This window comes from Lithobates pipiens, unplaced genomic scaffold (assembly GCF_037356315.1).
Source record: "Lithobates pipiens isolate NorthernLeopardFrog02 unplaced genomic scaffold, aLitPip1_a1.2 Scaffold_13, whole genome shotgun sequence".
In the NCBI taxonomy this organism is placed as follows: domain Eukaryota; kingdom Metazoa; phylum Chordata; class Amphibia; order Anura; family Ranidae; genus Lithobates; species Lithobates pipiens.
The window spans coordinates 421,616,315-421,629,740 of record NW_027507718.1 but is presented as its reverse complement, the minus strand read 5'-3'; the positions used below and the strand labels follow the sequence as shown (position 1 = coordinate 421,629,740).

The 13,426-nt window shown below is 46.0% G+C and overlaps 1 protein-coding gene and 1 long non-coding RNA gene across 7 annotated transcripts in view; one reads left to right on the top strand and one right to left on the bottom strand.

Annotated features, from left to right (window-relative positions):
• PDS5A (PDS5 cohesin associated factor A) overlaps nucleotides 1-426 on the bottom strand; it is a 197,609-nt gene extending 197,183 nt beyond the window's left edge. For all 6 annotated transcript variants that reach the window (XM_077477616.1, XM_077477618.1, XM_077477613.1 and 3 more), the window contains exon 1: nucleotides 286-426. In XM_077477616.1, coding sequence (XP_077333742.1) covers nucleotides 286-405 — 120 coding nt within the window. In that variant the 5' untranslated portion in view covers nucleotides 406-426. The remainder of the gene's footprint in view (nucleotides 1-285) is intronic.
• Nucleotide 427: 1 nt separating this feature from the next.
• Nucleotides 428-7,611, top strand: LOC143975319 (uncharacterized). Its single transcript, XR_013272350.1, has 2 exons — nucleotides 428-806; nucleotides 1,423-7,611. It is a non-coding gene; the product is annotated as an uncharacterized LOC143975319 (long non-coding RNA).
• Nucleotides 7,612-13,426: the final 5,815 nt, after the last annotated feature.

Genomic DNA, 13,426 nt, shown 5'->3' with positions numbered 1-13,426 from the left:
CCAAGCTGAACGAGCCATTGGGGGGGTCACCACACACACACACTACAATCAATCGGCTTTAGATTTACCAAATCTATGTAATATGAGGACCTACCTCATCCCTCCAGACAGGCCCTTACACTATACAATCTCTTCTAGCAGAAGAAAGGCCTGCTTGATGTCTCCATCTACATAGATGTAAGTGAGATTGGTGTACAGAGACACTAACAATAATAATGCTGAAGATCTATAATAGATGAAGAGCACTGTAGGAGACACAGGGAAGGCCTGAGGCCGGCTACTCACTTTGAGCCTCTTGACCACCTCATCGTTGGTGATCTTGTCGGAGATCTCCTTGACCCCGGGCGGGTAGATGACGATCTTGCTCTCGGCGGCTTTGATCTGGCCTGTAGAGGGGAAGTCCATTCTTCCAGGTGGTGCCGGAGGTGGAGGGGACGGTGGTGGTGGCGGCGGTGCCTCTTCCGCGCTCCTCTAGCGGCCTCTATAGGTCACAAAACAAAATGTCACCAATCACGGTGTATGGAACAAAAACAGCCCGGCCAGATGTACTCTCGGATCCCGGACACAGCGCGGGGAGTGGATGAGAGGCCCGGGCTGGGTAAAGGCCCAGGCCGGGGGTAGCAGTTTGGAGGAAGGAGAGCACTGGGCTCCGGGCCGGCAAGGAGACGAGGCGCTGCTAGAGAGGAGAGCCGAGCACCCTGAGGAGGCCCCGGCCTACACTGCAGGCCTCAAACTGCGGGAGGACTACAAGTCCCAGCGTGCCGGCCCAACCCGTACTTCCTCAGGAGTTGAAGGGCCCCACCAGAGTAAGTCAACGTCACCCGGAGGAGACCAGCCGCCCTAGGACCTTCCACTAGCGCCCCCTACCGTGTACAACTTCTTACCTCCAGCAGAGGAGGGCGAGCTCCCCCTTCATGTATCCGGCGCCCGGTGTGTAGGGGCGGCTCTGAGGAGATGGGGGAGGGAGGAGTGTGAGCAGAAGGGGGGAGGGGAGGAAGGCCTCTCCGCGTGCACCTCGCTCCCCTGACTGGAACCTTCCAACGCCGTGAGACGGACACGTGACTCCCGCACCGGACTCTGTCCTGACCACAAGCGGCAATACCGGGGCTTCTCTAAACGAGGGGGAGGGGGGCGGACACGCGCTCAGGCTCGCGGCCGCTACGCTCACTCACGCTGTCCCTGTCCTGGAGTTGCTTCGCGGAGGAAACCGGGGTAGGGTGCGGGCGGACAGCGACCCCTAGTGGTTGGCGCCAAAATGTGGCGGAGAGGTGCAAGTCCAGGAAACAAAACCTCTGTCACCTTGCTGGGTATCCCGGTCATGTGTCTGGCGGGCAGAGAGAGGGGGTGGCCCGGGGAGTTCCTGCAAAGACGCCTTTCCCAGCATTACAATCAATTATTAATACTTCTCCTTTTCATTGGCAGCTGTTGGATGACAGATGTCCCCAAATCCAGGGAATAGACGGAGAACCTAAAGTGCAACTTTACCCATAACAACTTGCTAAAAAATAATGTTCTTTAGCAAAGAAGTACATTCTACATGCATTGTGCCTGTATTTTCTTGCTGGAGCCCAAAGCCCCTGAGCAGCAGAAAATCATAAATTGGAACTAAACTCATCAATTTAAGTTTCAAAAAATAGTTATATTCCTGGAATGCCAAGATTGCTAACTGTCCCATTTGTGTGTGTCCTCAACCAAACTGTCAACCCCTCAAATGGCTGAAGTCATAACCGATCACATATCTGATCTCCAAAATAGGCCCCTTTCTAACCAACGACACAACAAAGCTCTTAATACACTCCATGGTCATCTGTCCCCTCAACTACTGCAACTGCCTTCTCACTGGCTTACCTCCTACATGGTGTATCCCTTCTCTAATCCATCATGAATGCTGCTGCCAGACTCATCCACCTTACTAATCTCTCTGTGTCTGCTACTCCTATGTCAATCCCTCTACTGGCTTCCACTTACCCAATGAATTAAATTCAAAATACCAACAACACCTTGCAAAGCCATCCGCAATTTGGCCCCCAGTTACATCACTAGCCTAGTCTCCAAATACCAACCTAATCGTTCTCTTCGTTCCTCTCAAGACCTCCTGCTCTCTAGCTCCTCCCATTTCCGCCTCCAGGACTTTTCCAGAGCCTCTCCAATCCTATGGAACTCCTTACCCCAATCTGTCCGATTATCTCCTACTTTGTTAGCTTTTAGACAAGATCCCTGAAAACCCTTTTCTTCAGAGAAGCCTATCCTACCCACACCTAACAACTGTATTTTCATTTTCTCCATCAGCTCATTGTTTCACTTGACCCTCCCTTCTAGATTGTAAGCTCTAACAAGCAGGGTCCTGTGATCCCTTCTGTATTGATTTGTATTGTAATTGGACTGTCTGCCCTCATTTTGTAAAGAGCTTCGCAAACTGTTGGCGCTATGTAAATCCTGTATAAAATAATGTGCAGCATCATGGCAGTTGCAGATCCAACAGAAGCAGCTTTCTTGGCTGTAAAGGATAGGAGGATTTAATTCTGCTTTAGGGCTGTCAGCAGTTCAGCCTCTAAAAAACGCAATACAGTACCTAAAAATGGTGAGGAACTGAGCATGTGCAGAGCAGAGTGAGACAATGTATGACTGGATTGTAAACAGTATAAACACTTATTTTTTATGTTTTATATAGCTAAACCTGCAAAAAGGGGCCAGCATGAAGTTATCTAGCATGATTTAATTTTCTGACTAAAGTTCCACTTTAAAGCATATATCAAGGCAATAAAACAAATGGCAAAAAACAAATATGCATTACATCTATGTAACCTGTCCATGTTCCTTTGTTCTATCCATTTGAAGCTGAACCCCACAAAATGAAATAGTCCTCCCTTGTAGCAAGGCTGTGCCTGCATTGCAAAGGTTACATGCTCCTTTACTCAAGGACAGTGGGCTCCAAATTGCAGCCCTTGGTATGCCTTTAGCCAGCCCTTGGGGCACTATTCCTCCCACTGATGTGAAGAATTATTCCTCCCACTGACACCAATGATGTGGCACTATTCCTTCCACTGACACCAACAGTAAGGCATAATTCCTCCCACTGACAAACAATGGGACATAATTCTTCCCACTAATACCAATGATGGAGAACTATTCCTTCTACTGACACCAACGAGGGGGCACTATTCCTCATAATGACACCAACAATGATGGGGTATTTTTACTTCCACTGACACCCAACAATGGGGCACTATTCCTTCCACTGAAAAAACAATGAGGTATAATTCTTCCCACCGACACCAACGATGGGGTACTATTCCTCCCACTGATACCAGCAATGGAACATTGTTCCTCCCATCTATGCCAACAATAGGACACTATTCTGCCCAATGATGAGGCACCCCACCTTCCACTGACACCACCAAGTGGAGCTTAATTCTTTCCACTTGCACCAACCATTACAAACTAGTCTTTCAACTGACACCAACAATGGGCACTATTTCTCCCACCAACAGTGGGCACTATTCCTCCCACGACACCAACAATGGTCACTATTCCTCCCACCATCACCAACGATGATGCACTATTCCTCCCACTGACACCACCAAGTGGGTCATAATTTATCCCACTGGCTCACCCATTTCTGGGCACTATTCTTTCAACTGACACCAACAACGGGCACTATTCCTCCCACTGACACCAACGGTGGGGCACTATGTTTCCCAATGACAAGGCACCATTCCCTCCACTGACACCACCAAGTGGAGCATAATTTATCCCACTGGCACTATTCTTTCAACTGACACCAGCAATAGGCACTATTCTTTCCACTGACACAAATGAAGAGGCACCATTCCTTCCACTGACATGAACCATTAGGCCACTCTCACACTGAAGTGGCGGCCGCGTTGGCAGTAAAGCGCCGCTAGTTTTATCAGCACTTTACATCAACTAGAGGGGCGCGTTTAACCCCCAGAAAAGGGTTAAAAGTACCACTGCCGAAGTGCTTTGCAGCGCTGGCTATTGATTTTAATGGCAGGGGCATTTTGGGAGTGACTTATTCACCGCTCCTAAACCACCCCAAAGATGCTGCATGCATGACTTTTTTTCCTGTCCTGCAAGCGTACCCCTCCAGTGTGAAAGCACTCGGGCTTTCACACTAGAGTAATAGAAGAGGTGCTATTTTTAGCGCTAAAATGCCTGTAAAGCACCTCAGTGTGAAAGTGGCCTTAGGCACAATTCCTCCCGCTAATCCCAATGCTGGGACACTATTCTTCCCGCTAATCCCAATGCTGGGGCACTATTCCTCCCGCTAATCCCAATGCTGGGACACTATTCCTCCCGCTAATCCCAATGCTGGGGCACTATTCCTCCCACTAATCCCAATGCCGGGAAACTATTGCTCCCGCTAATCCCAATGCTGGGGCATTGTTCCTCTTCCTACTGACCACAGGCACTATGTACAACTGACCACCTAGCGTGAGGAATTGTTTTCTTCCACCGGTGCTGGGGCATTTTGTATTCTTTGGCCCTTTGTTTAGAAGGTTGCAGACCTTTGATATAGTGGATGGTGAAAGCAGTTTTATTTTTCGGATACCCTACTCCCCCAGCAAATGGCGCTCTCCTACACTACAATGGGGGACTTTCCCTTGGCATCCCCTCATTCAATGCAGAGTTATGGTCCTTCCATAAATCTTGATGACGTTAGGGACACTTTCATGGGTTTGGCTAAACAATGATCATTACTTGTGAATTTATGGTGCAGGGAATCGCCGGCTGAAAATGCTGATATCTGAATGATGTCTGTGGCCTCAGGCATCATTCAGATATTACACCACAAAGCCCACAACGTCATATGACGTAGTATGGGCACCAAGTGGTTAAACAACTCTGGTTGCTTTCGCAGTATGCTTTGGGTCATTGTCCATCTGCACTGTGAAGCGCCGTCCAATGAGTTCTGAAGCATTTTGCTGAATATGAGCAGATAATATTGCCCGAAACACTTCAGAATTCATCCTGCTGCTTTTGTCAGCAGTCACATCATCAATATATACAAGAGAAACAGTTCCATTGGCAGCCATTCATGCCCACTCCATGACACTACCTCCACCATGCTTCACTGATGAGGTGGTATGCTTTGGATCATGAGCAGTTCCTTTCCTCCTCCATACGCTTCTCTTCCCATCACTCTGGTACAAGTTGATTTTTGTCTCATCTGTCCATAGGATGTTGTTCCAGAACTGTGAAGGCTTTTTTAGATGTTGTTTGGCAAACTCTAATCTGGCCTTCCTGTTTTTGAGGCTCACCAATGGTTTACATCTTGTAGTGAATCCTCTGTATTCACTCTTGTGAAGTCTTCTCTTGATTGCTGACTTTGACACACATACAACTACCTCCTGGAGAGTGTTCTTGATCTTGCCAACTGTTGTGAAGGGTGTATTCTTCACCAGGGAAAGAATTCTTCGGTCATCCACCATAGTTGTTTTCTGTGGTCTTCCAGGTCTTTTGGTGTTGCTGAGCTCACCGGTGCGTTCTTTCTTTTTAAGGATGTTCTAAACAGTTGATTTGGCCACACCTAATGTTTTTGCTATCTCTCTGATGGGCTTGTTTTGTTTTTTTTCAGCCTAATGGTGGCTTGCTTCACTGATAGTGACAGCTTTTTGGATCTCATATTGAGAGTTGACAGCAACAGATTCCAAATGCAAATAGCACACTTGAAATTAATTCTGGACCTTTTATCTGCTCCTTGTAAATGGGATAATGAGGGAATAACACACACCTGGCCATGGAACAGCTGAGTAGCCAATTGTTCCATTACTTTTGGTCCCTTAAAAAGTGTGAGGCACATATACAAACTGTTGTAATTCCTACACCATTCACCTGATTTGGATGTAAATACCCTCACATTAAAGCTGAAAGTCTGCAGTTAAAGCACATCTTGTTTGTTTCATTTCAAATCCATTGTGGTGGTGTATAGAGACAAAAAGATTAGAATTGTATCGATGTCCCAATATTTATGGACCTGACTGTAATTTGCTAAGTCTTGCATCCCTCTCCAATGGAAAAATCCGCTGCCTCCAACTGTCAGTTGCTGCCTCCATAAAGGGGAAGAGATCAATAAGATGGAAGATCTCAAACTTTCAGCACAACAAAAGGCACGTAAAGTACTCCGAGTTATGAAGACTGTGTAATTTATTTATCTTCTCTGAAGAGGGTCTAGCCATGCATAGCCCATGGTTATGAGACAGCTTTTAAATGAATATGGTAACTACCTGATTTCTTGATAGCTATCTCTGACCCAGGACACCCTCCACTCTCATCCCCCCCCCCCCCCCGCCACCCCTCTCTGTCTTCTTTTTCCTTTTTTTGGCGAACTTTTCTTCTTTCTCCTCTTTTGATATTATGTAAATGGCAAATTATATAGGCGGTTCCAGGACTTACTGCAAGCGGCTTGTCCCTTGGATGGTACACTGCATAGATAATCTCCAATTCAACCGCAATCTGAGACTGATACGTGTTCCCTGATTTGACATTCTGGTTTGTTATGTTCCATACAAATGTATTTGATGTATTAGATTGGTTACACATTGTTGATGTAATAACCTAAACATGCCTCTTGTGGTCTAAATAAAAAAAAAAAAATCCCATAACACACCATGCCCTTCAAAAGTTAAAGTATTTAGTATTTATCTCTGAAGCTTTGTGCAATGGTAAAACTCTCATATTTTAGTAGGACATGTTTTTTAGATGGATTATGCGACAAAACAAATTAAAGTTCCACTAAGCAATATCCTTATTCTCTAAAAGTAATCCACACACTTCTGCTACTTAAAGGCCCTGTAATCTATTTTTTCATTAAATTGTTTCCTACTGTGTTTTTCTGCATAACTGTAATGTCCTCCATGAGCTCTGGAACCTCTCCCCCCCCCCCCACTTCTGTTTGGAACAATTAGTACACGTTAGGTGCAGTCATGTGCACTTCTCTATATACATCCCATAGTCCATCTCAGGAGTGAGCATGAGAGGCTGGCTTCATTCCTACATACAGTGGGACCATGGAGAACAAACGTAGCCACCCTCTGACAGAAAGTGCAATCTTAGCAGGTAAAAAAAAAAGGAATTTCAAGAAGGCTGAGTGTACTAGAGGGTACTGTTTGAGTTAAAAATAAATACTTGAATAGAGATTTTTTTTGTGTGTGAGCTGGTGGGGTTTGGTAGCAGTTACACACGCTCCCTGGGGTAAGCAAACTTGTAGGCACAGTGTCAGGGCTGGGCTCAGCCCTTCCTTCTCTGAGCTGGCCGCTCAGCTGTTGGCTAATTGCCAGCTCCTATCTCTCCACAGTTACTCAGCTGTTGATGATATCCTGCTTGTCAGTCCTGCCTACTTAAGCTGTCCAGTCCAGAGGAGCTCTGCCTTCGCCTTGATCAACATCACAGAAACTATCTCCTGCGATCCTGTTCAGAACATGCTTTGCTGACATCCCTTCAGGCTCCAGATCCTGCTTGCCGTTCCACTACATTGATCCCTGACTTCTGGCATAGCTGACTATCCGTTCTGGTTACTGAAGCTTTACTATGTTTTGACTACGTTTGTTCTTTTTACTTTTATTATTAAACAAGTGTGATTTAACTGTACTTCGTTCTCAGCCTGATTTCATGATTTCTGACACAGATACTAGTCCAATTAGTTAGTGACACACAGTGCAGTGTTTATTGGTACTACACAAACTGCAGTCCTCCCTATCAGGCTGCACAAGCCTAAAGCCTGTCAGTCTCCGCATACACAGCTTGTTTGTTTTTACCAACCTTAACAGCCCTCTCCCTAGGTATGAGAGCACTGGCTGTCTGTCCCAAGTGAGTATAAATTGACCCAGGGGAGAGGACCAAGAGCTAAACTGGACTATGGATGAGAGATCTCTGAATGTATATGAGAGGACCCTGTGAGATGTGTAAACCCTGAACAGGACTTTTCCCTGCTCTCTCTAGGACGCTCTGCTACAAGTGGAACTAATCCCATCAGTTAAAGGATGCACTTACACTACTTTGGACTGGTTCTGGGCATGGTTCGTTTGTGTAGTGTCAGTGCTCCAAACTGCACTTTGAATAGGTGGTCCCAGGTGCAGTACACTTGTGGTCTGGTACGGTTTTGCTTTAGTGTGAGTGCAAACCATGCTGGAGTATAGTTCTCTACGTAGAGGATTATGTACTGGGATAGGGATTGTTGGTGTGATTTGCAGGGGTTTGTGCCTATGAACACTTCTTTTATATTCAGTGCAAGTGCAGACCAATGAAGGAGTGTAAACTGAAGAATCAAACTCTGGCTCGGTTCAGTTTAACCGACCCCAGTGTGGGTGCACCCTAAAGCCTGGTACACACTACCTGTGGGATTGCACGAAAAAATATAAACATAGGTTAGTCCAGTGATCTCCCCCGCCGAGCTATTGTGTTCTGAACACTACGATCAGCGCTGTCTGTCACTGGGCTGGACAGACTGAATCACACACGGGCAGAATGTCAGCCGGTATTTTTTGTACTGGCAAATGTCTCCCGACATTCTGCCCATGTGTATGGGGCTTAACTGTTACCCAAAAAAGTTCCACTCTAGGAATGCCTTAAAGCGGGAGTCCACCGGGACTCCGCGTTTTTTTTTTTTTTTAAAAGCCAGCAGCTACAAATACTGCAGCTGCTGACTTTTAAAATAGTGACACTTACCTGTCCAGCGCGCCCGCGATGTCGGCACCCGAAGCCGATCTCTAGGTCGCCTGTCGGGTCCTGCCGCCGCCATCTTGGGTATGGGAATCAGGAAATGGAGCCTTTCGGCTTCATTTCCCGGCTCCCTACTGCGCATGCGTGAATCGCGCTGCGCAATAAGGACGCTCCCCGCTGCCTCTGGGATCTGTGTGGGCAGGCAGCGGGGCACTTGCGGGAAGGGGCGGGCACTTGCGGAAAGGGGCGTAAGTTACGCCCCTTTCCGCAGAGAGCTATCCCGGAAGAGGGTGCAGTTACCTGGATTATCCAGGTAACTGCACCCCCCTGAAAGGTGCCGATTGTGGCACCGGAGGGGGGGAGGGTTCCGATGAGCGGAAGGTCCACTTTAGGGTGGACCTCCGCTTTAAATGATAACTGTCAGAGTTGCTTGTGCTCTCTACCATACTATAAAGCAATCAGGCAAGTTGGTGTTATATTTGATAGCGTGCAACACCATGGCAACTTCAGAGCAAAGGCTAAGATGGCAGCTTCCTTGGGTGTAAAGCATAGGAGGGTTTAGTTCTGCTTTGAACCAGAGCTTACAGGCAAACTTGGAGCTGGGAATTAAATCAATTGAGACATGACAGGGTGGAAGAGGAACCAGGTAGCAGAGGTAAAGGTTTTAATAGAGTGAGGAAAGTATATAGTACCTACTTGAATAACTGGAAAAGTGGAGTGATGGGGGAGGAGTATAGGTAGGTGGTTTGCAGGGAGAAGTGCTATAGATCTAGTCGGATAGTAGAAGTCGTCGCCACCCTCCTGCCCACCCTGATTGTTTTTGGTCATTGTTGCCATCCCAGCAAGTTGTGGAAGTTTAGCATTCTTGTGTCCTTAAAGGGGTTGAAATCTGGTGTTTTAGGAAAAAGGTGGGGACCCACCTTAGGTATGGTGTCCTCTATTTGGTCCAGTCAATGAGGAGTATTCTGTTATAAACATATTATGAGATAGAGATCACAAAGGAGGAAAGGCATAAATAGCTTCTGGACCTGTTGGGGTCAACTTACCAGATACAGCTAGGCTTCCAATCATATGCGCACTACATATATTCACCATAAGTGTTATACTACCTCATGGGGTCCACTAGATAGTAATGGAGACAATAGGAATACAGGAATACTCTGTCTGTGCGTATTCCTGTACAGGGTATAGAACTGTACTTTAACCCTTTATGTTCCTGAAGAAGTGTTACTAAACACAAAACATGTTGAACATAGTCCTGTTTTAGTGTGGGCCCACGCACCCACCTACAATTACAGCAGGTGTTTACTATCCATTTTCTGGTGATGCTCTTTACTATGCTAGTTGTTAATGAGAGTACTTTGGGGGCTCCCTACCTATTTTTGGGAGGGTGGGTATGCCCACATTCTAGTCCAGTATAGATATGTTTTATTTGGTTTTAACGATTTTGCTCATAAAATACCATATTTAAATTTATATAGTCTTGTTTATTTATTGTGGATATCGTGCCCATAAAGTCTCATCCTCTTGCGATTGCAATTTGTCTTCTGTATGTTTAGGGTCGTTGTCCTGCTGGAAGGTGAAGCTCCACCCCAGTCTCAAGTCTTTTGCAAATGCTAATGCTGCGTATACACAATCAGAATTCCAGCCAGAAAAAGACGATGAGAGCTTTTCATCGGAAAATACGACCATGTGTATGCTCCATCGGAATTTAGCTGTCCGAATTTCCGCCAGCCAAAAATTGATAACATATTCTAAATTTTTCCCACAGAAAAACTTTCTATCGGAAATTCTAATTGTGTGTATGCAATTCCGACACGCCAAAAATCACGCATGCTCAGATTCAGAAGAGACAGAAGCTATTGGCTACTGGCTATTGAACTTCCCTTTTCTAGTCCCGTCGTACGTGTTGTACGTCACTGCATTATAAAGGATCGGAATTTGGTGTGACCGTGTGTAGGCAAGACAGCTTGAGCCGAATTCCGTCGGGAAAACCATCAGAGCTTTTTCCAACGAGAATTCCGATCGTGTGTGCGTGGCATAACAGGTTTTCTTTTAAGATTACCCTGTATTTTGCTCCATCCATCTTCCCGTCAACTCTGATCAGCTTCCCTGTCCCTGCTGAAGAAAAGCATCCCCACAACATGATGCTGTCATCACCATGTTTCACAGATGGTGTGTTAAGGGTGATGTCCAATGTTCATTTTCTGCCGCACATAGCATTTTGCCAAAAAGTTTTATTAGGCCCAGACAGTTTAATTTTGGTCTCATCTGACCAGAGCACCTTCTTCCACATGTTTACAGTGTCCCACACATGGCTTCTCGCAAACTGCAAATGGGACTTCTTATGGCTTTTTTTCAATAATAGTTTTTTTCTTGCTAGTCTTCTTCCTTAACCACTTCAATACAGGGCACTTAAACACCTTCCTGCCCAGACCAATTTTGAGCTTTCAGCGCTGTCGCACTTTGAATGACAATTGCGCGGTCATGCTACACTGTACCCAAATGAAATTTTTATCATTTTTTTCCCACAAATAGAGCTTTCTTTTGGTGGTATTTGATCACCTCTACGGTTTTTATTTTTTGCGCTACAAATAAAAAAATACCGAAAATTTTGAAAAAAAAAATGTTTTTTTTTGTTTCAGTTTCAAAACTTTGTAAATAAGTACGTTTTCTCCTTCACTGATGGGCACTGATGGGGCTACACTGATGGGCACTGATAAGGTGGCACTGATGGGCACCAATGTGGCACCAATGAAGTGGCACTGATAGGCGGCACTGATGGGCGACACGGATGGGCGACACGGACGGACACTGATAGGTGGCACAAATTGGCACTGATAGCTGGCACAGATGGGCGGCACGGATGGGCGGCACGGATGGGCATGGATAGGCGGCACAGGTGGGCATGGATAGGCGGCACAGGTGGGCACTCATAGGCGGCACAGGTGGGCACTCAGGTGGCACAGGTGGGCACTCATAGGCGGCATCGGTGTTATAGTAATGGATGCCAATCAGTGCCAAACAATAATGCATGCCAATCAGTGATGCCCATTGTGGCCACTGATTGGCATCCATTATGGGCACTGATTGGCACCCATTGTGCTGACTGGCACCCTGGTGGTCTAGGGAGGATTATGGATTTTTATTACCTTTTCCCTGGTGGTCTAGTGGTGTCTCTGGTGGTCCAGTGTGGGCATCCTCGGGGGGGCTGTGCTGATAATCGATCAGCACAGACCCCCCCTGTCAGAGGAGCAGCCGATCGGCTCTCCTCTACTCGCGTCTGACAGACGCGAGTGAGGGAAAGCCGATCACCGGCTCTTCCCATTTACACTGTGATCAGCCATGATTGGACACGGCTGATCACATGGTAAAGAGTCTCCATCGGAGACTCTTTACCGAGATCGTAGTTGCCGGGTGTCAGACTGACACCCCGCAACAACGATCGCTGCGATGCGCGCCCCCGGGGGCGCGCAGCGGCTCATAATCCTAATCACGTCATATGACGTCCGGTTAGGATAATGAAACCACTTTGCCGCCGTCAATTTGTAATAGGGCGGGCGGCAAGTGGTTAAAGGCCAGAATTGTGGAGTGCATGGCTAATATTTGTGAACAGATTCTTCCACCTGAGCTGTGGCTCTCTGCAGCTTCTCCAGAGTTACCAGGAGCCTCTTGGCTGCTTCTCTGATTAATGCTCTCCTTTCCTGGCCTTTCAGTTTAGGTAGGATTGCAGTTGTGCCATACTCTTTTCATTTTCGGATGATGGAATGAACAGTGCTCTGTGAGATGTTCAAAGCCGGGGATATTTTTTATAACCTAACCCTGCTTTAAATTTCTCCACAACGTTATCCCTGACCGGTTTGGTGTGTTCCTTGGCCTTCATGATGCTGTTTGCTCACTAAGGTTCTTTAACAAACCTCTGAGGGCTTCACAGAACAGCTATATTTATACTGAGATTAAATTACACACTGCTGGACTCTATTTACTGATTAGGTGACTTTTGAAGGCTATTGGTTCCACTATGTTTTGGTTAGGGGTATCAGAGTAAAGGGGGTTGAATACAAATGCACGCCAAAATTTTCACATATTTATTTGTAAAAAAAATTGAAAACCATTTATAATTTTCCTTCCACTTCACAATTATGTGCCACTTTGTGTTAGTCTCTCACATAAAATCCCAATAAAAAACATTTAGGTTTTTGGATGTAACATGACAAAATGTGTAACATTTCAAGGGGTACAAATACTTTTTCAAGGCACTGTATATGGTACCCTCAAGGACTTGCAACCTCATCTGATATGTTCTGTTTGGTTATTTATTTGTTATATTTCGTATGTTTTATAACAAAAGGACATTTAACTGTAATTTTGTGTAAGGCCCCTTCACATGACGGACAGATTGGGTCAGCCTGTCAGACCCTCCATTGTCCACTATGGAGCGGTGGGTGCAAACAGACGTGTCTGTTTACATCCACCTACATCCAATCCGATCCACTAAAAACAGATCAATGGGGATCTGTTCTTCATAAGCGGACCTTTAATTTTTTGTTTTTTGGAGAAAAGGTTAAAACCACATGAATGAAAGCTGACTGTCATAAGCACCTCAGCACCTCTGATAGTGCCAGGTAGATTGATTGTCCCAATCCCTGTAACTGGCACTTTTGCCAGACAGCTTCCTCTGCATGTAGATGTGGAGAAAAATATAAATCATGGCATGTTAAATAAAAAATGAATTCATAACACA